The sequence below is a fragment of the Rhinoraja longicauda genome, chromosome 13 (genome assembly GCF_053455715.1).
Source record: "Rhinoraja longicauda isolate Sanriku21f chromosome 13, sRhiLon1.1, whole genome shotgun sequence".
In the NCBI taxonomy this organism is placed as follows: domain Eukaryota; kingdom Metazoa; phylum Chordata; class Chondrichthyes; order Rajiformes; family Arhynchobatidae; genus Rhinoraja; species Rhinoraja longicauda.
Genome location: NC_135965.1, coordinates 31,026,391 through 31,050,934, shown reverse-complemented (window position 1 = coordinate 31,050,934; position 24,544 = coordinate 31,026,391). Strand labels below are relative to the sequence as shown.

Genomic DNA, 24,544 nt, shown 5'->3' with positions numbered 1-24,544 from the left:
GGAAAGAAAGGGTTTGTGCACATAAATTAAATGGCAGAAGGAGAGAGGGTCTCTACAGAAATATTAATCAGCAGAAAATCCAACAGAGTTTGCAGGGAGGATAGTGTTTGTGAGGAAATTGACCATCTGATGGGAGAGTCAGTGCAGGGAAATTCAGCAGCAGATTCAGAAGAGTGCAATCAAGGAAATTCACTTGCAGAAAAAAAAACCCACTGCAGGGAAAAATTAGCAGAGAGTGGAACGGTCAGGGAAGGGAATCTCAGCAGAGAGGGACAGTGAGAGGGCTTTTTTTCTCAGTAGAGGGCAGAATAGAGTGAACAGGGAAATTAACCAGAACAAATGTGTATAATGTGGTGAATAAAGCAGCTGAATGAGGAACAGATGTGTGGGGACATCAGTTGCAAGAGGGTCACAGGCAGTGTGGGGTAATTCAGCAGGAGAAAGGGGGGACTGTCATGGCAGAGGTGTTCACCAGAAGGGGGAGAGCGGTGCAGAGAAATGTCCTATCAAATTGGTAAAGAATCCGTGCAGGGAATCACAGCAGACTGGATGGCACTGAACAAACAGCTTCTGGTGACACACTGAAAGTGTCTATAGCTTGAAACGGAGAATTTGGTCAAACAATTAGGTTGGAGGAAGGAGATGTTGCTACATGTCTTCAATATGGATTGGTTATTCAATGTTATAATCTAACTGCGTGGGTTTTCTCTGGGTGCTCCAGTTTCCTCCCACACTCCAAAGACTTACAGGTTTGTAGGCTAATTGGCTTCGGTAAAATTGTAAATTGTCCCTGGTTTGTAGGATAGTTAGAGTACGGGGTGATCGCTGGTTGGCGCGGAATCGGTGGGCCGACAGGCCTGTTTCCGCGCTGTATTTCTAAACTAAACCTGCAGCAGTTCATACAGTGTGTTTGAATGGTAGAACATGGGAGTTAGAGGCAGCAAGACTGTTGCAAGGGAATATGTATGAGCAGTTGACAGCTCGGTCTGGAAGCTCGCTGTCAATGAGCTTTGTGCACGTTTGAGAAATTCTGACACACAACTAGCAGAGAGTGAGAGTGTGCTTTAGACTTAGTCAAACACTGTAAAGAAATGCAGATCAGAATAGGGTGACCAACAGCACATGTAGTAAGAGACCAAAATAAGGTTTTTGGAGAAATTTAACCCATCGGGATAAAGTAAAGGGAGAGTTGCAGGGCTTCATAATCTTTTGTAAGCAAAGCCATGGGTCACATATGCTATGTTGCCCAGCTTGATGTTAGTATGAGGGATATTAAGGACTAGTTGGAGACCACCCGGTCAAGTAGTTGATTTAAAGAACTGGACCATAGAGATTATAATCTCTAGATCATTATTGTCACAATTATTGCCACATTATTGTACAATTTATCTTTGTGGTGATTATTTGAAATAGTGCAGCTAGTATGTCTACTGCCCCACTGCTGCAGCAATCTGTGTTCAATCCCGACCATTGGTGATATCCGTGTGGAGTTTGCACATTCTGACCGTGATCACATGAATTTCACGCTAGGTACATGGGTTTTCTCCCACATCACAGGGGTTTGTGGGTTGGTAGGTTAATTGGCCATGATAAATGGCCCCCAAGTGCAGAGCTGAATGGTAGAATCCAAGGGGACTGGATGACAATGTGGGCAAAATAAAGAGGATTAGTGTAGGATTAATGCCAATGGGTTCCCAATGCGTAGTGTGGCCATGTTGGGCCTAAGACCCGGCTTCTGTGCTTAGTAACTCTATATTTCTATCAGCAGTTCAAGGAGATGGCCGCATCCTTAGAGAAGTGCAGGCAAAAAAGTTCAATTTCATGTGATATGTGGGCCTCAATTCTGGAATAGGAGGGAATGCTATTGAGAGGACAGGCTCTATCTGAACTATGCTCGGACTAACCCTCTGTGGAAAGAATAGTTGGGATCTTTGTAGGAACGTGATTCTACTATAATAAGGGAGCTGGAAAGGGAGAAGGGTAAGAGTTAAAAAGAAAGGAACCGCTCAAGAGAATAAGATACTGAAAGGAACGAGCACGTTAATCATCAGAAATGAAGCACTAATGACCACAAATACTAAAAGACATAAAGTGAAAGAAAGAAGAAATGGGGTCACAAAACTTTGAGCAGAAGAATAGTGACCCAAATGGATTGTTCTTTATGTCAGGTGTTAGAGGTTATGGGGACAAGGCAGGAGAATGGGATTGAGAGGGAAGCATAGATCAGTCAGGATTGAATGGCGGAGTAGGCTTGATGGACCGAATGGCCTAATTCCTATATCTTATAAACTTTATGTAAATGTGTATGGTACAAAGAAGAAACAATGAATTACTGCTGCAAACTCAGCTTTGGAAATGTGACATGGTGGCCATTGCTGAAACACAGCTCAGTGCTGCGAGGACTGGCAAGTTAATACACCAAGCTACAAAACAAAATTGCACAGTGTGACACTGATGACAGAAAATATATGAGAGATTAGACATTTTCTGAGTACAAATCGGAAAATAAAAGATTTATATGTAATGGCAGTTGTGGCTGAACACCTCGTAGCAGTTGCAAAATAATAGAATGCATAAATGCAGAAAAAGGACAGTCACGTAACATACAAAAGTTAACCCAATATAGGTGGTTTAAAGGGAGGATATTAGCATTCATACTGGGAAGGTAAAGCAAACTAGGTCATGTCTGATGAGCACATTTTCCAAGTGACTCCAGGAAAATATTCTTCAATAATATATCCCACAAACAGGGGGGAAGTCCATAATAGATTTACTATTCAGCAATGAACTCAACAAATTAAGCTCTCAACAGTACATGAATATTTATCCAATATTGAATAGATTGATTGGTTTCAATGTAATATTTCAAAGGTAGAAATCTTAAATGATTATTCATTGTTTGGTTTAATTTAGTTTAGCAATACAGCGTGGAAACAGGTCCTACGGCCCACTGAGTCCATGGCCGATCAACGATCATCCTGTACACAAGGGACAATTTGTAGAAGGCAATTTGCCTCCTAACCTGCACATCTTTGGAATGTGGGAGGAAACCAGAGCACCTGGGGCAAACCCACATGGTCACAGGGAGAACATACAACCTCCATACAAAGCGCACCCGTAGTCAGGATGGACTTTGGCGCTATAAGGCAACAACTCTACTGCTATGGTACTGTGCCGATTTACTACATTACTAGATTTCAATCAGGCTGAACTCCAAACAATTACACAGAGACTGTCCATGATAAAGTAGGTACATGGGTGAATGGATAAAAATGTACCGGTACAGTGGGATGTGTTAAATAATAATTTATGCAGCTAAGTGGCAGGAACTCCAGTTACCAAAACAAAATACAACTGATCAAAGGTAAAGGTCAATGCAAAATTCATTGCCAAAAGGCTAAAAAACACTAATGAGAGGCAAGAACACTAAAAAGTGACAAGATTAATGGGAAGGGCTGTAAAAATGGGCAAGAAATGAAACAAGCAAGAGATATCAAAATCATACTTTAAAAAATAATTTGCAAGAGGGCGATCAGAGCAATTCCAAGCCCCTTTTCAAAATGTACAAGATCATCTGTAGATGTTGCTGATATGACCGGCATTTATTACCTATCTCGAATGACCCCTTGAACTGTGGCTTTCTCAGTTCCACCAGGGACAGTTAAAAGTTAACAAACTTAATGGATCCTCAGTCACACAGACCAAATCAGTAAAAGCAGAAGGTTCCTTCCCTTCGGGACTTAGTGACCCATATAGAATTTTTCAAGAAAACAATGTGCCCACCCTTGCTAAATCTATCTTTAAAATTCCAGTTTTATTTAATTAACCAAGTTTCATTCAAAAATCACACTCACACTTCCAGATCAACCACCCTGGTCAAAAGTCTAGCGGCATGACTTCTAATCAGCTGTACAATGTACAAAGGAACGCCTTCCATTGGCTGAATATGAAGGAATAGGGGAAGCATCAAAAAAATTACAGCCAGATCTTTCAGGAATAGCAGGAAATTCTTCAATGGAAGACATTTTCTACATCCCCCTCTACCATTGGCAATGAATGCTAGATTCATATTTGAAAAAACATGGATATCAATGATATGAAGAAAACCTGGAAGCAAAGAATTAGAGCAGAGATCTGCCAGGATACCAGGAATAAGTTCTAAGAGCTATTTTACCATAGATAAGGAGGGGTAAGTCAGCAGAGAGAAATTCAGCAGCATCATGTATTCATGCAGGTGTTATGGAATTATGGAGCCTGACTGCTGAGCACAAACGCACAGAAGCATTGGCTGCAAATTGGTTTTCTGATACACTACCTGCTGAGCCGTGTCCCTGGCATACTCCAAGGCTGGCACTGTGCCCATGTAGAAGTTGACTTCTTCGTCAACCTCCTCCAGCTCTTTCTTGATTTTTACTTTGGAGGGTTCAATCGTGCTGATGATGTCCACCTCTTCGTCACTCTCAGATTCAGTCTTTAGAATGTCCTCTACTTCCATGAGCCTTTGGCACAGCTCACTGGCCCCAGTATATGTGGAAGGACATTCTGAAACACAGACAGACCCAAGCAATGCAAAACAAAGACAAATTTCTAAATAGTTACAAATAATATCTGTAAATAACATCACAAACTTCGCAGTACCCAATAGGTACCTCACTTTGCACTATCCCACAGGACTGATTCATTAGGAGTGCTCTTGATCCTGGAGCCAAACATGTGCCACACAGTACATCAAATCAGTCTTCAAACTTCTGTGCTGGAAACCTGGTGTGAAACTGTGTCTTCTGCAGGCTTCTAAGTCCCACAGGAAGGAAATAGTGATCCCATTGCCTTGTGGCACATTGTACCACTGAGACAAGGTGAAGAGGTTGTTTGTGAAGACTGATGCTGGGAGTGTGGGACAAGAGACGTGCTCGCTCACCGTTGAGACATAGAACTCAGTAGATGCGGAGCTCTCCACCAGTGACCACCACTGAGCTGGTACCAAAAGGAAATCTCGGATTGGGAGAGCTTGCAGTCAAATAAAGAATGGGGGAAACAACATCACATTCAACTGGCGGAGATGAGAGGGGGACAGGATCTGGGTCTATCAATAGACAGAGCAGTTGCCCCTAGTCCCAGGGAGGGCCCGCAATTGCAAGCTGGGCAGTGTGCAGCCCTAAACCCAGTATCTCAGCCTCAAGCACAGAACGGCTGCACAGGTTAGGGAGTACAGAGTTTGTTTATTATGTACAAATATAATATTAAAATGACTTGGACGTAAATGTAGACAGGTTGATTAGAAAGTTGACACTAAGGTTGCTGGGGTTGTGAACAATGAGGAAGGCTATCAAAGTATACGTGGGATATAGATCAGCTTCAAAATTGGGTGGAGAAATGGCAGATGGAGCTTAATCTGGGAGGTCAAAAGGAAGGAGAAAATATACAGTTAATGATATTACCTTTAACGGCAGTGATGTACAGAGGGATCATGGGGTTCAAGTCCATAACTCCCTGAAAGTGGCAATACTTAGATAGAATGGTCAAGGTGGCATATGGTGTGCTTGCTTTCATAGGTTGGGGCGTTGAGTATAAGAGTCAGGAAATTATGATGCAACTTTTTAGGACTTTGGTTAGGTGCATTTGGCGTATTGCATACAGTTCTGGTCGCCCCTTTTAGGAAGGATATAGAGGCTTTGGAAAGGGTGCAGAGGAAGTTTAACAGAATGATTAGGGAGTATTAGCTACTGGTAGAGGTGAGACAGCCTTGAATTATTTTCTCTGGATCGCTGGAGGTTGAGGTTGAGGTTGACCGGACAGAAATTATGATACTGTAGACAATCTGAACCTTTTCCTCGGGATGGAAATATCAAATTCTAGAAGGCATAGCTTTGAGGTGAGAGGGGCAATTGTAACAGAGATGTGCAGGGCATGTTTTTTACTCACATAGGATGGTGAGTGCCTGGAATGTGTTGCCGCAGGTGGTGGTAGAGTCAGATACGACCAAGGCATTTAAGAGACTTCTGGATAGGCACACCAAGTGGAGGGATATGTATTATGGGCAGGCAGGGAGCGTTGGGCTTAGCATCATGTTCGGCATAGACATTGTGGGCCGAAGGACCTGTTTCTCTGCTGTGCTGTTTCATGCTCTGTGGCAACCTCCAGAATCCAGGGTTGATTGGAAGGAAGCTCCATTATTCAGACACATGGTGACATTCCCACTGCCCTGAGCACAGGGCATTGAAAAGGGAGACATACAAATCTTTTCACACAACTATGAAAATATTGTGCCCTGTGGTGACAAACTGGCATAAGCAGGGAAAGAGCAACTTTATACATTTCTGGGCCTCAACACTTGAGAAAAAAATCATCTTGATATTCTGCTCAATTTTACACAGTACTGCTGTGCTGATGAAAAGAATTGCCCTGATTTTCTGGCTCAGCACTCTGTTTTTAATTTGTTGGGGATTTGAGCCTTTCACGACAGTGAACAATTTGTTAAATAGATTCAGATTGTACATTCTCCCTTTGACCACGTGGGTTTTCTCCGGGTGTTCTGGTTTCCTCCCACATTCCAAAGATATCCAGGTTTACAGGTAATTGGGTTCTGAAAATTGTCCTGTGCTGGTGCATGGGGTGATCGCTGGTCGGCACGTACTTGGTGGGCCAAAGGGCCTGTTTCCACACTGTATCTCTAAACTCTAGTTGCATCAACGTCCTAACCCTGAACAAGTTTTTACTTGGTCGTACGGCCGGCTCACCTGGCTCATTGTCTATCTGCGTCAGAATATCTTCCATTGAATCCTCTTCAGCAGCAGCAGCAGCAGCAGCAATCTCTGGGTCAGGGGGAGTGTACCCACGCTGTCGGCACCAGTGCACAATCTGCTTAGTCTTCATGACTTCTGTCCTGCTAAACCGCGGGCATTTCTCCATCACTTCCTGCAGGATCTTTCTCACAGCTACTGCACGTTGCCACTGTGAGAGAAATGGGGATAGATAAACAAGAGGTTCCTTTCTTTACTACATAGCTAGAAAATAGGTGGAAGGACAGCAAAGCAGTGACATTATCTTCAGAGGTAGGCCATCAAAAGAACCATAAGGCACAGTAGCAGAACTAGACCATTCAGCCCATCAAGTCTGCTCCACCATTCAATCATAGCTGATCTATTTTTCCTTTTCAACCTCATTCTCCTGCCTTCTCCCCATAACCTTTGACGTCCTTAGTAGTCTAGAACCTATCAATCTCCACCTTAAAATTACCCAATGATTTGACCTCCACAGTCATCTGTAGCAATGTATGCCACAGATTCACCACCAACTGGGTAAAGAAATTCCTCCTCATCTCCATTTTACATCCTTTTATTCTAATGCTGTGTCCTCTGGTTCTAGACTGCCATTGCGAGTCAACGAGTTTCAATAGACAATAGACAATAGACAATAGGTGCAGGAGTAGGCCATTCAGCCCTTCGAGCCAGCACCGCCATTCAATGCGATCATGGCTGATCACTCTCAATCAGTACCCCGTTCCTGCCTTCTCCCCATACCCCTTCACTCCGCTATCCTTAAGAGCTCTATCCAGCTCTCTCTTGAAAGCATCCAACGAACTGGCCTCCACTGCCTTCTGAGGCAGAGAATTCCACACCTTCACCACTCTCTGACTGAAAAAGTTCTTCCTCATCTCCGTTCTAAATGGCCTACCCCTTATTCTTAAACTGTGGCCCGAGAATGAGATCCCCCTCTAATCCTTCTAAGCTCCAATGTGTACAGGCCCAGAGCCTTCAAACGCTCCTCATACCTTGACCCATTATTCCCTGGGAGCATTCTCATAAACCTCCACTTGACCCTCTCCAAAGTCAGCACATCCTTGCTCAAATATGGGGCCCAAAACTGCTCACAATATTCCAAACATGGCCTGATAAAGCTTTAAATTACATTCTTGCTTTTGTATATTATTCCCCTCGAAATGAATGCTGGTATTGCATTTGCCTTCCTTACTGCGTCTGAACCTGTAAATTAACCTTTCGGGAATCCTACAACAGCACTCCCAATCCCTTTCCACCGATTTCTGAATTTAGAAAGCAATCCCCATTTAGAAAGTAGTCGTCGCCTTTATATCCCAATGTGCATGACTGTACATTTTGCTACACTGTATTCCACTGTGTGCTTTGCTCAAGATTCCAACATCGGCAGTTCCTTGTATCTCCACTAAACAAGGGCTAATTGTTTGTTCAATACACTGCAAGCTAGTTTCATAGCAGCAATGGAAGAGAACACAGGCCAAGTAAACTTGGTTCTTGGTCCTCCAAAATATTCCAAATGGAATTTAAACTGGAGGTGGCTGTGTCCTCTGGTTCTAGAGGAACTTAAGCAACTTGACTGAAGCAAGAAGGGCTTCTTGGAGAAGAGTTGCCTTAAATGTAGTTGCGTCTGGTTGAGTAACTATAGTAGGGTGAAGACTGTTCCATGCTTTAATTGTGCGAGGGAAGAATGAATTGCTATACGCATCTGTCTTGATAGCTGGTATCTCAAATTGAATCGAATGCCCTCGTCTACTCCTGATAGGTTTGGGTTTGGTGTAGATGTGGTCATCTATGTCGAGCTGACCATTTAACATTTTGTAAAAACAGGTCAAACGGTGGGCTTTACGTCTGTCTTGGAGAATGTTCCACACCAATGAATTTAGAAGTTCGGTAACACTCGCTTCTCTCTCATAGGTATTTGTAACAAAACGAGCTGCCTGTCTTTGGACACGTTCGATGGAAGGAATGTTTTTATTTGTGTATGGATCCCATGCTGCAACTGTGTAGTCCAAATGTGGTCTAACAAGGGTGAAGTATAACTTCTCCTTGATAGAAGTTGAACAACGATAAAAGTTGAGCTTCAGAAAACTCTCTGCTCCTCGCCTATTTCTCAAAGCTCATTTTTGCTGGACATGTTATATAGGTAACCTGCTGATTCATATTGCAATTCTTCACAGTCGATCCCGGTGAGATATTTGATCAGGGGATTTCCAATGGCGAAATCTGCTCTTGCTTACAAAAATCTATGGGCATTTTCATCATGAATCAATGAACAGCAGGTGGGAGTGGGAGTGGGTCCTGCTGATCTGTCTCTCCATTCACCTTCCTTCTCAAGCCAAAAATAATGGAACCAATATTGAGCTGGGCTCAAGAACACATGCAGGTGACCATACCTCTGCAGCTCTCCTCTTCCCAATATTCCAACTATAGTACTGTTCCAGAGAGACGGCACAGAATGGATGAGAGTCCTCAGCTATTGGAAGAAGATAATTGATCAGTACCTGTTGTATAACATCCATTGGCTGTCACTTATATATACTCTGGATATCAAATGATACAGGGACACAAACTTATGGGACAACAGACACAATACACAATATATCAAACCAGTCACAAAACTATAAACAAAGTTATGAAATAAACAAAATGATCAAAGTACTAAAATGACTGGTGGGTCAATTAACCACACTGCATGACTTTCAGTTTAAAATGGACAGATTTTTCTCTTTGCACCACTTGTACTCCTGTATGACTCGATTGTGTTCTTTTTCAGTATGATTTGATAGCATTCAAACAAGGTTTTTTCGCTGTATCTCAGAATCAGAATGACCTTTATTTGTCATCCAAAAAACAAGTCTTTTGGACGAGATTTCGTCACCCACAGTCCAACAATAAGAGCAATAAAATAAGCTCTACACATGCAACAGTAATAATCCAATACCAATGATTCACCTCTAATTATTGGGCTGACAGTTGTTCCCCATCAATAGTTGTCAAGAAGGCGCCGGAAGAAATTCTCAAATTGCCACAAGTCCACACTTGTGTCAGATTGTTACAGAGCGACTCATTAGGACATTTCAAAAGCAAATGGTCTATTATGTTGGGTCAGGGATTAGAGTCTGGGTGAGGATGGCAGTTTCCTATCTTAAACCAGTGGTCCTTTAAAAAAAAAATCATATTCTGGTAGTTTCTTGACCACTTCTACTTCTTATTTTACATTTTCGAGTTTGTTAAGATGATATTTAAACAGGCAAGTCCTAGATTATTACCCACCCCAATCACTCCCTTTATGCTATCTGAACGATACCATTCCTTTAAAGTTGAGTGCATAATGTATCCCGATGCAGGGCAGTATTGCAGGAATCTTTGGATAAAATGTTAAACTATGAGTCCACTTCTCTCACACGAGCACAAAAAATACTCTGACATCACTCAAAGAGACAGTTCTTTCCCTAATTAACTGGATAAAATTTATCTCGGACATAAATAGTACACAAATTGTCTGATGAAAATAGTTTTGTAGAAATCAAAACCCATTGAAATCAAAACAAAATTGCAGATGATAGAAATCTGAACAAAAAATAGAAAATACTGGCAACACTCAAAAGGTCAGGCAGGATCTCAAACCTGATGGGGTAACACTGTTTATCTTCATACAGATTCCGCCCACTTCTCGGGTTTGTGAAACACCAACACTGAATTCAATATCAAAAAAGTAATTGACATGAAAATGAAAGCTTTACTCACTTTTCTTGGGCATGATCAGGGGCAACTTCTTCAGGATGGCCGAGAGTAACTGTTGCATATTCTCAATGTATTCAAGGCTAAAGTCAGTAAGGAATAATATTCTGATTAGGTTTTAGATCTCTACTAAAAGTTAGTCCCAGTTGAGACCTCGAGTGCAGGCAGAGACTCTGACAATGATCTGAATTGATGGTTAAAAAAGGCTGCAATATGAAAGGTGGGTGTCAACTGTCATCTCCCAGGAGAGGTTTTGATAGAGCTGACTTTAATAATAACATAACATATAACATATAACTACAGCATGGAAACAGGCCTGTCCGGCCCTACCAGTCCACGCCGACCATTCTCCCTGACCTAGTCTCATCTACCTGCACTCAGACCATAACCCTCCAATCCCCTCCTATCCATATACCTATCCAATTTTCTCTTAAATAATAAAATCGAGCCAGCCTCCACCACTTCCACCGGAAGCCCATTCCATACAGCCACAACCCTCTGAGTAAAGAAGTTCCCCCTCATGTTACCCCTAAACCTTTGTCCCTCAATTCTGAAGCTATGTCCCCTTGTTGGAATCTTCCCCACTCTCAAAGGGAAAAGCCTACCCACGTCAACTCTGTCCGTCCCTCTCATAATTTTAAAAACCTCTATCAAGTCCCCCCTCAACCTTCTACGCTCCAAAGAATAAAGACCCAACCTGTTCAACCTCTCTCTGTAGCCTAAGTGCTGAAACCCAGGCAACATTCTGGTAAATCTCCTCTGTACCCTCTCCATTTTGTCGACATCCTTCCTATAATTTGGCGACCAGAACTGCACACCATACTCCAGATTCGGCCTCACCAATGCCCTGTACAATTTCAACATTACATCCCAACTTCTATACTCGATGCTCTGATTTATAAAGGCAAGCATACCAAACGCCTTCTTCACCACCCTATCCACATGAGATTTCACCTTCAGGGAACAATGCACAGTTATTCCCAGATCCCTCTGTTCCACTGCATTCCTCAATTCCCTACCATTTACCCTGTACGTCCTATTTTGATTTGTCCTACCAAAATGCAGCACCTCACACTTATCAGCATTAAACTCCATCTGCCATCTTTCAGCCCACCCTTCCAAAAGGCCCAAGTCTCTCTGTAGACTTTGAAAATCTACCTCACTATCAACTACTCCACCTATCTTAGTATCATCTGCATATTTACTAATCCAATTTGCCACACCATCATCCAGATCATTAATGTAAATGACAAACAACAGTGGACCCAACACAGATCCTTGGGGCACTCCACTAGACACTGGCCTCCAACCTGACATACAATTGTCAACCGTTACCCTCTGGTATCTCCCATTCAGCCATTGTTGAATCCATCTTGCAACCTCACTATTAATACCCAACGATTTAACCTTCTTAATCAACCTTCCATGTGGAACCTTGTCAAATGCCTTACTGAAGTCCATATAGACAACATCCACAGCCTTGCCCTTATCAATTTCCCTGGTAACCTCTTCAAAAAATTCAAGAAGATTAGTCAAACATGACCTTCCAGGCACAAATCCATGTTGACTGTTTCTAATCAGGCCTTGAAACACATAAAATAATTAGCAGGATATTTTTATCTCTTGCCTTTCTCCTATTTCTCTTTTGCTTTTCCCGGAGACTGCCTGGTCTGCAGCATGTCATCTATCTTACCCTGTCGTGGTTACCGGTGTTCAAAAATGAAGCAGATGACACGGAGAATTCTTCGAGAAGTTAAAAGCCTTTATTTGCAAACAACGGCTGGAACAATCAGGATGTCAACCATCTGACTGCCCACTTAGTATATCGGGCAGTCTATGTTTATAGGATTATTCCAAACCTTATCTTCTTTACATTACCTCATACCCACACTCCTTTCTTCAGTCATTCATTTCTTTGCAATCACCCGTCTGTCCCGCCACCATTAAATCCCATTCAGTAATATATCCTTATCTCAATGCTCACATCCCTTCATACTTCGCCTCCCTTATTTCCTGCTCGTCCATCCCTCACATCCATTCATCACCCCAAGGCCTATGTCTTTCATCTGCCACCATTAAACCCCACTCATTGATGAATGTCTGTATCTCTTCACATTTTGCCACCCTTATCTTCTATTCTGGTTCATCCATCATTCCAACTCATATGTTTCTCCTCCTCGCTCCACCATTAATTATCTTTTGACAGGGGTAGGTAAAGGCTAAAGCAAAGGAATATTGTCGAGTGCCGCCTGAGCAGTTACAGATACGTGTCAAGGGTAAGGAATGTCTAGAACGCCTTAATTAGTTACAGAGAGGCGCCTAATGCCTAAGTAGTTACAAACCTTAAACAACAATGTCTAATGTATAAAATAATATCGTATTATCTCCCATAACCCATGTGACTGTTCGGTGAGGTTCAGCAATGGTTGCTGGAAAGCCATTTGACAGTGGTGGTCTTTGTTTGTATCTTCCCAACATTCAAAAGGTACACATTTTCCTTTGGGTGACCAAAGAAAAATGACTATGATTCAAATACTTCAGAAATGGATTTCAAATTATAGCTAAGTTCACTCTTTACAGGCCAAAGTGTGCTTGACCTGTGAGAGATTGAAGGACAGTAGATAGAGCTTTCATCCTGCATCTAACAAGAGTGAGTTTGGTGGGTAGTATGGCCTGGATAGAATGAATGTGGAGAGGACGTTTCCAGTAATGGGAGAGTCTACGCCCAGAAACCACAGCCTCAGAATAAAAGGACGTGCCTTTAGGAAGGAGATGAGAAGGAATTTCTTAAGTCAGTGGTGAATCTGTGGAATTTATTGCCACAGACAGCGGGGGGGGGCATCAATTGGTATTTCTAAGGCGGAGATTGATAGTTTTTGGTTAGTAAGGGTGTCAGGGGTTATGGGGCGAAGGCAGGAGAGCGGGGTTGAGAGGGATAGATCAACCATGATTGAATGGTGAGTAGATTTGATGGGCCGAATGGCCTTATTCTGCTCCTAAAACTTATGAACTTATTGCAGTACCATGTCTAATACATGTGGTACTTGATTTTTAAAACTAGGAGGCATCCATTGCAAAAATATCAGAATAAGTTCCTGGACTCACTCAATCATTTCAGATGCCCCATGCAATCCTGCTCGTTCCACTTTCACGGTGCCAGCTGTGCAGAGTGTGGGGCTGAAACAAGTCCCTGAAGAACCAGGTTCTGTCTTCACTGAAAAAAATGGCAGAATGACAATCAAACATTACTCTGTCTGGCCATCAGTAAGAGAACTGACCAAGACAAATAAATTGGCCTACTTTTGTTGTTTTTCTTTGCATTTATGCTAAATCTCTAATGTACTAGATAATAATGCAACAAACCTTAAATACTCAAAGTGTTGAAGTAACTATGTGGGTCAGACAGCATCCCTGGAGAACATGGATATGTGACATTTTGTGTCAGGACTGTTCTTCAGTGCTTTAATACTTTCTTAAATATTTTCTCAATGCCTCACAGCCTTCTGTTCACTTTGGTGTGATGTTTAAAGGAACTCATGAATATGGCTCAGGAAAAAAAAATCATAATTTTTCTCCACAGGAATGGAGACCAATTTGAAATCAATAATCTTAAAGTCGACTTGGCATAGAAACATCAAAAATAGGAGTAGGCTATTTGGCCCTTCTAGACAGCACCGCCATTCAATATGATCATGGCTGATCATCCATAATCATACCCCGTTCCTGCCTTCTCCCCATATCCCTTGATTCCATTAGCCCCAAGAGCTATATCTAACTCTCTCTTGAATACATCCAGTGAATTGGACTCCATTGCCTTCTGAGGGAGAGAATTCCACAGATTCACAACTCTCTGGGTGAAAAGGTTTTTCCTCCTTTCAGTCCTAAATGACCTGCCCCTTATTCTTTACCCAGCTTCTCCAGCTATCATTGTTGCTGAAAACTCGTCAGATGGAACAGTACCTCATATTTCGCTTGGGTAGCTCACACCCCAGTGGTATGAACATTGACTTCTCTAACTTCAAGTAGCCCTTGCTTTCCCTCTCTCTCCATCCCCTCCCCAGTTCTCCCACCAGTCTTACTGTCTCTGACTACATTTTGTCCCTGTACCGCCCACTCCCGACATCAGTCTGAAGAAGGGTCGCGATCCGAAACGTCACCCATTCCTTCTCTCCAGAGATGCTGCCTGCCCGCTGAGTTACTCCAGCATTTTGTGTCTACCATTGAAAATCTTCATCCCAACAACTGTTAGTCAATCTCTTTTGCACACCCTTAAGGGCATCAGCATCCTTCTTAACCTATGGTGACTTGAACTGCAGGCAATACTCTAGTTGTGACCCAACCAATGTTTTATAAAGGCTCACATAATCTATTCGCCTTAAACATAAACACCCTTTTTAATACCGCCGCTTCTTCAATCTGCATATTGCTCATTATCACTACTACCACGTTCAGAGACGGACATCGAGTGCTGCGGGAAAATAATCAACTTCTGCCAGCACAGCGAGATGTCTGTCAGGGAATGTTGCCAACTAGCCCATTCCAAACTGCAGGAGCACGTGCTGAGAGACTCACTGAACTTCTTGGTGCAGCCAATGTCAAAGCTCTGTCGGGCAGGACCCACAAACTAGGGCCCTTCCGCTGCTGGACATTGAGGGGCAGAGTCTAGTGGGGACAACCCCTCAAGCCAGAGAAGGGCTATCACTGCAGGGGGGCCACATGAATGGCAAGGGTTTTTTGTTTCGCTTAAAGATAGATGCGTACAGATCCAAGTAGGATACTAATGAATGCATAGACGCTGAGAATGTCTGAAGATATTTTGCACAGCTTTTGCTTTGTATATTTTTGATTCCGCATAAAGTCTACTTTCTGATTTTTTTTTTAAATTACAAAAAGATATTGGCACCATTGCCTTACTTGGAAAAGCTGATTGTAATTATACCTCTCTACATGCATTCATAAACCACCCTACCCAGTAGATCTACAGTTACCTAGCTATTTTGGCAGTATTTCTCTCCTTTCTTCTGAAATTACTACTTACCTGCTCCCTTCAGTACCTCACCAGGTGACTACTATTCAAAAGTAAGCCTGAACAGAGAGACTAGGAAAAACGTAAGCACAGCCACTGAAATAAAGAAGCTCTGATGTTGATTGAGGCAAGAAGATAAAGAAGCCAGGTGAAAGGATTTGCAAGAATCAGGAACACATGACATTTCTTGCAAATAATTTCCGCATTCTCATAATTTATGAATACCACTGATCCAATACCATTATAAATTGTGAATGGGTTGCTATGATACTGAGTCTAAAGGGGTTATATTATTAGCATATGCTGCAGTGAGCTGCCTTTAACTCCCTTGAGAATGTTAAATGATGATCACAGACATCTATAAAGTAGATAGTGAAATTACTCTCCACCGCTGCAGGAGGCAACAATCAGAGACAAGAAGCAGAGGTAGGCCATTCACAGGTAGAATCAGTAAATGGTTCTTCAAGTACAGGCGAATAGATATCCTAACCTCAGCCACTGAAACAAAGTTCAGGCTCCAGGTTAGATCAGTTTGTCTTCAATGTTTTTCTCAGGTAAGCCTTATGGAATTAATTAAATTAAAATACAGATCAGCATGATCTAAGTGAAAAGCAAAGTGGACAGTGGATTGAATGCTGTTCCAATGTTAACTTCCTCTTGAATTATGAACCGGTGAGTGGGCCTTCCCTGGGCCTGCCTCAAGTACAGTATTCTCTCAATCTGTTACACTCGCTGGAATGTCCATTATTTAAAATCATTTAACTGACAATGCAACATTGCTGGCACAGGACGTTTCTCAACTGAGGAATGGCGTTGTAAATTCCTGTTGGAAGGAACCAGCTGACATACCAGGCATTACAGCAGAATTACTTTCAGTCTTGCTCTATACCAGTCACCCTGGTCCAATCAAAACAAATTAATGTAGGACCCTGAACAATCACACTAACTCTGTGAGTGGAGGGTACCAAACGATGGCACTTAAGTTGATTGGTGGAGAAAACATTGAGTGATGCACTGACATCAAGGGAAGGAATTGATGGGGCTCTAATGCAGATTTTTCTACCTTTGCTAAGCATTGGTAAGGTAGCAGAAGACAGGGTATGAAACTGCAGCCTGGTGAACCTTACTTCAAAAGGACAGAAATTATTGGAAAAACAAAATTAAGGGACAGGATTTATGTTATCTTGGAAAGGAACTAATTAGGAAGAGTCAATATATTTTATTTGCAGAGAAAATCCTGTCTCACAAACGTGATTGTGTTTTTGTCAACTATGAAAATTGAAGATGGCAGGAGGGAGTCATAGCTTACCTTCACCAAACCTTTTGATGAAATCCCACATGGTAGTCTGGCCCAGAACGTTAGGACACATTGGATCCAAAATGTTTTGGCAAAGTGGGTCCACAATTGGGTTTTGATAGGAGGCAGAAGGTAGTGGATTGGTGGGATTGCACTGGGATTTGTGCTGGGACTTGGATGAATAGGTGGACCGATTCACAAGTTTGTTGAATAACACAAAAACTGGTGGTTGTAGATGGTGAAGATGGTTGTGAAAGGATACAAAGAAAAAGATTAGCTGAAAAATTGAGCGAAAGATGGACTTTAACCCAGACGTGTGATGTAATACATAGGACATATAAAGGAAATGACAGGGACCTCGGGAGGGTTGATATACTGAGGGACCTTGGGGTGTTAGTTCATTACTCCCTTGAAATCAGTGACAGGTGGATAGAATAGTGGAGAAGGCCCTTAGGCCAAGGCACAGAGTATAAGAATTAGGATGTCATGCTACAGCTGCACGAAACATTGGTCAGGGTGCACTTGGGACTATTGTATACAGCACTGGTTGCCACACTCCAAGAAGGATAAAGGAGGATTAGAAAACAATGCAAAAGAGACTCATTGAGATGTTGCCTGGAATGTAAGGGTTTACTTATAAGGAAATATTAGGAAAGGCTTGGACCATTTTACATGGAGTGAATGGCATGACTCAGTAATTACCATTTAATAAATCTCTGGCAAGACCAGGACTTATTACCCATCACTATCTTCTCCAGTAGCCCCTGGGATGTGTGCAATCCTGGTGATGAACTTACAACCACTGTGCTATTGCTATTACGTTGGGAAATTTAACTAAGTGACAATGTAGGACTGGTGATGTATTTCTACAACAGAATGATGGAGAACTTGGAATCAAATTTGCAGGCAATGGTGCTCCTACATGTTAACTAGCTCTATCCTGTTGAATGAAAGAGGCTGCAAGTTTGTCAGCTGCTGTTGAAGAAGCGCTGATGGATTGCTATTGAGTCCTTTGCAGATGGTACAACATGAAGGGAGCTGTTCGATGAGAAGGCGAGCACTGGGTAGCATTGCAATGTGCAGTACCTCAAAAACATTAGACTCATTTCCCAAGTTCATGATATACAATGAAGATAATGGAGAAAACACGACACGTGTCCATTTCAATTCAACATAAAATCAATACTTTTCTAGATTACAGCCCAATAAACCACCACATTCTATTCTCTCACCAATTCCACTCTTTCCACTACCCATCTCTGCTCACTGCAGCCTGGTCTCAGAGGAACAGCTCAGCAAAATATCCCCATCACTTATCCATTTCTTAAGCACTCAAGAATGACTTACAATATTTTTCTTGCTGCTTTTAACTCTGAGTGGCATGATTTATGTCAAGTGGGCCCAGGGGTTTTAAACATCAGTCTTAACAGAAAACACAGTGAAGCAATTCTCCCAAAAAAAAGTAATTTAGCAAAGGAAAGTGACAACTTATTTTTCATTTTTCCTCTGCTGGAAATGTTGATCTCACAATTTCTGAGTCATGTATCAAATGGCATGGAAACAGACCCTTATGCCTAACACATCCATGCTGACCATTAACTACAGTGCCCTCCATAATGTTTGGGACAAAGACCCATCATTTATTTATTTGCACATTTTGACATTTGTACTCCACAATTTGAGATTTGTAATAGAAAAAAATCACACATGGTTAAAGTACACATGGTCAGATTTAAATAAAGGCCATTTTTATGCATTTTGGTTTCACCATGTAGAAATTACAGCTGTGTTTATACAGAGGCACTATAATGTTTGGGACACATGGCTTCACAGGTGTTTGTAATTGCTCAGGTGTGTTTAATTGCCTCCTTCATGCAGGTACAAGACAGCTCTCAGCACCTAGTCTTTCCTCCAGTCTTTCCATCACCTTTGGAAACTTTTATTGCTGTTTATCAACATGAGAACCAAAGTTGTGCCAATGAAAGTCAAAGAAGCCATTATAAAATTGAGAAACAAGAATAAAACTGTTAGAGACATCAGCCAAACCTTAGGCTTACCAAAATCAACTGTTTGGAACATCATTAAGAAGAAAGAGAGCACTGGTGAGCTTACTAATCGCAAAGGGAATGGCAGACCAAGGAAGACCTCCACAGCTGAAAAAAGCCCAAACACCTGCCCGACAGATCAGAAACACTCTTCAGGAGTCAGGTATGAATTTGTCAATGACCACTGTCCGCAGAAGACTTCATGAACAGAAATACAGAGGCTACACTGCACGATGCAAACCACTGGTTAGTCGCAAAAATAGAATGGCCAGGTTACAGTTTGCCAAGAAGTACTTAAAAGAGCAACCACAGTTCCGGAAAAAGATTAACTTATATCAGAGTGATGGCAAGAGCAAAGTATGGAGAAAAGAAGGAACTGCACAAGATTCAAAGCATACCACCTCATCTGTGAAACACGGTGGTGGGGGTGTTATGGCCTGGGCATGTAGGGCTGCTGAAGGAACTGGCTCACTGATGATACAACTGCTTCATTGATGATACAGTATAATGAATTCTGAAATGTATAAATGCCTCAAAACTCATTGGCCGGCGGTTCATTCTACAGAAAGACAATGATCCCAAACCTACTGCTAAAGCAACAAAAGAGAGTCAAAGCTAAAAAATGGTCAATTATTGAGTGGCCAAGTCAATCACCCGATCTGAACCCAATTGAGCATGCCTTTTATATGCTGACTAGAAAACTGAAGGGGACGAGCCCCCAAAACAAGCATAAGCTAAAGATGGCTGCAATACAGGCCTGGCAGAGCATCACCAGAGAACACACCCAGCAACTGGTGATGTCCATGAATCGCAGACTTCAAGCAGTCATTGCATGCATAGGTACCCAAAATACTAAACATGACTATTCATTTACATGACTTTGCTGTGTCCCAAACATTATGGTGCCCTGAAATGGGGGGACTATGTATAAACACTGCTGTAATTTCTCCATGGTGAAACCAAACCGTATAAAAATGGCCTTTATTAAAATCTGACAATGTGCACTTTAACCACATGTGATTTTTTTTCTATTACAAATCTGAAATTGTGGAGTATAGAGGCAAATAAATAAATGATGGGTCTTTGTCCCAAACATTATGGAGGGCACTGTATCTACACTGCCCATTTTCCAGCACCTGGCTTGTAGCCTTCTATGCCATAATATTTCAAGTACAAATCTAAGTACTTCTTAAATGATGTCAGAATACCTGGCCGCATCACCTCTCAGGAAATACCTTCTGGTTTTCAACCACGCTCCAGACGAATAAATTCTTCCTCAAACCTCTGAAAAATCTCCTACTATTTGGCCTAAACCTTTGCCTTATGCCTATGGACATCACTGTAATATGGCAAAGGTTCCTCACTATGTATCTTATCTGTGCTTCTCATAATTTTGTATAATTTTGCAGTCTTACCTGATGGTGCTTCTATGGCTTTTCCACTGGAGGTGTTAATGCCAGCAGAAGAATTGCACTCATAGGAAAGCACACTGGATGCTCCCGAGCTGCTGACCTTGCTCGGTCCTTCACCACCGTGCTGAGACGTCACCATGGATGTTGCCTGGGAGCTAACAGAGATGATGCGGGTTGATTGGCTGGTAGCAAGCTGAACTGGAGATACTAGGAGGGACGGTTGCTGTCCTGAGACCTTGACAATGGGCGCCGTGGACGATGCAGGGGTGCCAGGGCCTGTCAGCTCCGACTGGTAAAGGAACAAGAAATTAGTAGTGTCTTTCAGTAGGCATACTTTTTATTTTACATATCTGAGCAAATCATTCGTAAACAGACACAAAGTGCTGGACTAACTCAGCAGACAAGAACTTCTTCAAAGTAGGCATACCTTGAGGAGATTTCGCAGAGGAGCAGTAAAATGTAGACGCAAGAAACTGTAGATGCTACTTTACCAAAAGAGACATAAAGCACTTTGTGTCTTTTTGGTCTGCTGCGTTACTTTAGCACTTTGTTTTTTTTTTTGGTAAACCAGCATCTGCAGTTCCTTGTGTCTACATTATTAAAAGAGACCTGTTTGCAAGCTCCAGTTGTACAATTATTGTGGCGTCATTCTTTGCCTTCCTTGGCCAGCCCCCTCCCCTCTTTAGTTACCTGCAGAGCCACAGTCCCTGTGGATGCTGTTGCTGTTGCGGAGGCCGATGCTGCGAGGCTGGCCGCGGTGATCACCCCTCCAGTCACTCGCAAGGTGGTGGTGCCAGGCTGCGAGAGGGAAGTAGCAGACAGTGGTCTTGTGGTTCCATCAGGCGAGGGAGAATGTACTCGCGAGGAAACAGCAGTTGAATGCAGAGGGGATGCCTGGGCACTGGGGACAACCTGCATTCAAAAGGACATTGTTGTTTTTTGGCAACTAAAAAAAATATATATATGACAGCATAAGCTTACTGTCATGCTGTTACTCTAAAAACGTCACTTTCCCAAGTGGTATGGCGGCACGGTGGCGCAGCGGTACAGTTGCTGCCTTACAGCGCCAGAGACCCAAGTTCGATCCCGACTGCGGGTGCTGTCCGTACACAGTTTGTACGTTCTCCCGGTGACCGCATGGATTTTCTCAGAGAGCTTTGGTTTCCTCCCACACTCCAAACATGTGCAGGTTTGTAGTTTAATTGGCCTGGTATAAATGCATTAAAAAAATTGTCTCTAGTGTGTTAATGTCAGGGATCGCTGGTCGGTGTGGACTAGTGGTCTGAAGGGCCTGTTTCCACGCTGTATCTATAAACTAAACTAAAATGGTGACTTACCATTTATCATTGCATGGCTGCTCTATGTCATCAGCAATGAGCCAACTTGATACTTCCAAAGAAGCAAAAGAATTGTTGATTTCACCCTGTGGGTGATCCTGATCTCTGGGGATAGAATCTGCAATGTTGCAAAACACACCTGGCTAATAAAGTATGATTATGATGCCTCAGTTTATATACCATGGTGAAACTGCAAAATGAACTAGGAATTCTACAAAGAGTAGATGAAGCGAAACGAGGAGAGTGGTAAGAGAAATTATTTTAAAAATGAGAAAAAAATAGAAAGTAAGTGAATAGTTCAGAGATCTAAAGATTAGGTTTGTGACATCATTGGGAATATGAAGGCTGAGTACATCAGTGCGTGCATAACCATGTAGGCAAGGAGGAGCAGAACAATCTCAGATACTTGGAGTTTTCCTCCTACCATAAGGAGGAGAGAAGCTCAGAAAACCCAAATTCCCACAAGCAGATCTTCCTTTCCAGAATATGTACATAACTTCAACCAGAAAGCCCTCCCTTAAATCATTCTTCCAGGCAAGATTTCAACTCAGCCATCGTGGAATTCATTACAGCAAGATGAAAGCTCTGGTATCATCTGATCCTTGCAAAAGCCTAAGGAATTTCTCTTCATCCTAAATCATTTTTTTTTAATCTGGAGCATTTAGTGTTGGTATGTTTTTACCTGACAAACATGAAATGCTTAGGGCAAAAAAATAAATATTTGATGCTTTTATGGAGCAAAAACCAAGTTGTTACAAAGGTAAGACCGTGGAGCAGTGAAAGAAGGAGGACATGTGGAGCCAGGTAATGGAAGGGGAGTGAATAGATATGTGGATGACAGTGGCAGTAAATGAAAGGTGGTGGGGAAGTGGAAGGAGTGGCAGGCTGGAGATAGCTGCTGGAGGGTGATAAAAGGCTAGAAATGCTTGAATCTGATAAGGATGGTGATAATGAGAACTGATCAGGGAGCCATGGAGACGGTGGTCCCAGCAGAAGATATGGGAGGAATTAATGTGACTAGTGGTAGGATCCCATTGCAGCTGGTAGAAATGATGAAGGATGATATGCTGGATGCAGAGGCTTGTAGGTTGAAACCATCTGTGTAATGGGTGCTGTTAACTCCATTTGGACAATAGGAAAGAAGAAATAAATTATTCATACTGCTTTGTTCTGTGAAGGCAAAAATATTACATAACCTCATATTTTGCTTGAGGTAAGTTACATTGTCATCAACCTTACTGCCTCCTGTCCGCAAGAACAGTTTTTTCCTTTACGATAACTTCTGGATCAAATCAGTGCACCAACTACAACTGTGCCCCCTTATCTCAAGCAAGATATGGGTCAATGTCAGAAAACCACAATATTATTGATTGGACAGAATGCAGCATTTACCTGTGCAAACACTGCTTTCTGGGCAGTGGATACTCTGATAGCCTGTTGATGGGAGCTCGTGGAAGGTGATCCTTGCACTGTTATTCCTGGCATAGAACTACCAGGTCCATGTTTCACAGAGGCTTGAGGGACCGACTGGCCAACCAGAAATGTGCCCTGAAAGAAGAAAGGCCGTGGGTCAGCAAAACCAGTTTGAATGCGAGCGAATTGCAATGTCATGCCAGGCAACTGCAAGGAAATTCAGTGGTAACTTTCAAAACGGAAACATTCCCAGCCTATTGTGAAACAACTGGACGAAGCAGGATGGGCCTGGCTTCAGCACTGTTACATTCCACCTTTGAAAAGCCGCTACCATTCCCTGCCCGCCTAAAGCTTTATACTCTTGTGCGTCACAAAAACTTTGACCACCGCAAATGAACGGAAGATGACATTTGAGCAGATGTAATTTTAAATGAGGTACAGGTATTTCACATATGAACGGTTTTCAAGTGACTACTTAAAATAATACCCGATATTTCAAGGGTATGCTTTTCAGGTCGTAGAAGTCAATCGCTTCATTCTACATTGAATGCTGGTGGGATACATCTGCTCTTGGTAGAACAACTCTTGAGTAGAACATTCAGCTCCCTGAAACTATTCTGGCATTTATTTACATTGTTTAGTTTAGTTTAATTTAGTTTAGAGATACGGCGCGAAACAGGCCCTTCGGCCCATCAAGTCTGAACCGACCAACGATCCCCGCACATTAAAACTATCCTACATACACTAGGGACAATTTACATTTTTATACCAAGCCAATTAACCTACAAACCTGTACGTATTTGGAGTGTGGGTGGAAACCAAAGATCTCGGTCCCGAGGAGAACGTACAAACTCCGTACAGACAGCACCTGGGATTGAACCCGGGTCTCTGGCGCTGTAAGCATTGTAAGGCAGCAACACTACCGGTGCCGCACCGTGCCGCCCTAATTGTGATTTATTGGTGCCTCCATTTCACTGTTTTGCTTTTGCTCCACAAGAAGTCAGAGGTTGTGCTTCAAATTTATAAATCATTAGTTAAACTTCAGCTGTATGCTGTTCTGGTCACCACACTATTGATATTGCTGAGGAAGATGCAGAGGAGATTCACCAGGATGTTGCTTGGGATAGATCGTTTCAGTAATGAGGAGAGATTGGAGGGTCTAGAGGTCTGCTTTTCCCTGGAACAGAGGACGTTAAGGGGGCGGGGGGCAGATTGAGGTATATAAAATTATGAGGGGTAGACTAAAGGAATTATTTATCCATATCAGACGTAGATAAATATAAAGAACATAGATTTAGGGTAAGCAATAAAAGATTTCGGAGGGGTGTGAGAGAGATCTATTGCACCGAGAGTGGCGAGTACTTGGAATACACTGTCTAAGAGAGTGGTGAAAGCAAAGTCGCTGACAACATTGATAAGTGTCTAGATCTTCTAGTCTTAAACAAGCAAGCTTTCGGGCCTGAATGACATACATCTGTTCCTAGGTTAATCACCTAG

At 42.4% G+C, this 24,544-nt stretch overlaps 1 protein-coding gene across 7 annotated transcripts in view; it reads right to left on the bottom strand.

Moving 5' to 3' along the window:
* The window catches only part of yeats2 (YEATS domain containing 2), a 125,359-nt gene that overhangs the window by 4,098 nt on the left and 96,717 nt on the right, over window positions 1–24,544 (bottom strand). For all 7 annotated transcript variants that reach the window (XM_078410714.1, XM_078410716.1, XM_078410718.1 and 4 more), the window contains 8 exons: window positions 23,027–23,182; window positions 20,988–21,209; window positions 20,301–20,586; window positions 13,623–13,731; window positions 10,524–10,600; window positions 9,170–9,249; window positions 6,738–6,951; window positions 4,316–4,542 (listed from right to left, as the gene is read on the bottom strand). In XM_078410714.1, the coding sequence (XP_078266840.1) occupies window positions 4,316–4,542; window positions 6,738–6,951; window positions 9,170–9,249; window positions 10,524–10,600; window positions 13,623–13,731; window positions 20,301–20,586; window positions 20,988–21,209; window positions 23,027–23,182 (1,371 nt within the window). The remainder of the gene's footprint in view (window positions 1–4,315; window positions 4,543–6,737; window positions 6,952–9,169; window positions 9,250–10,523; window positions 10,601–13,622; window positions 13,732–20,300; window positions 20,587–20,987; window positions 21,210–23,026; window positions 23,183–24,544) is intronic.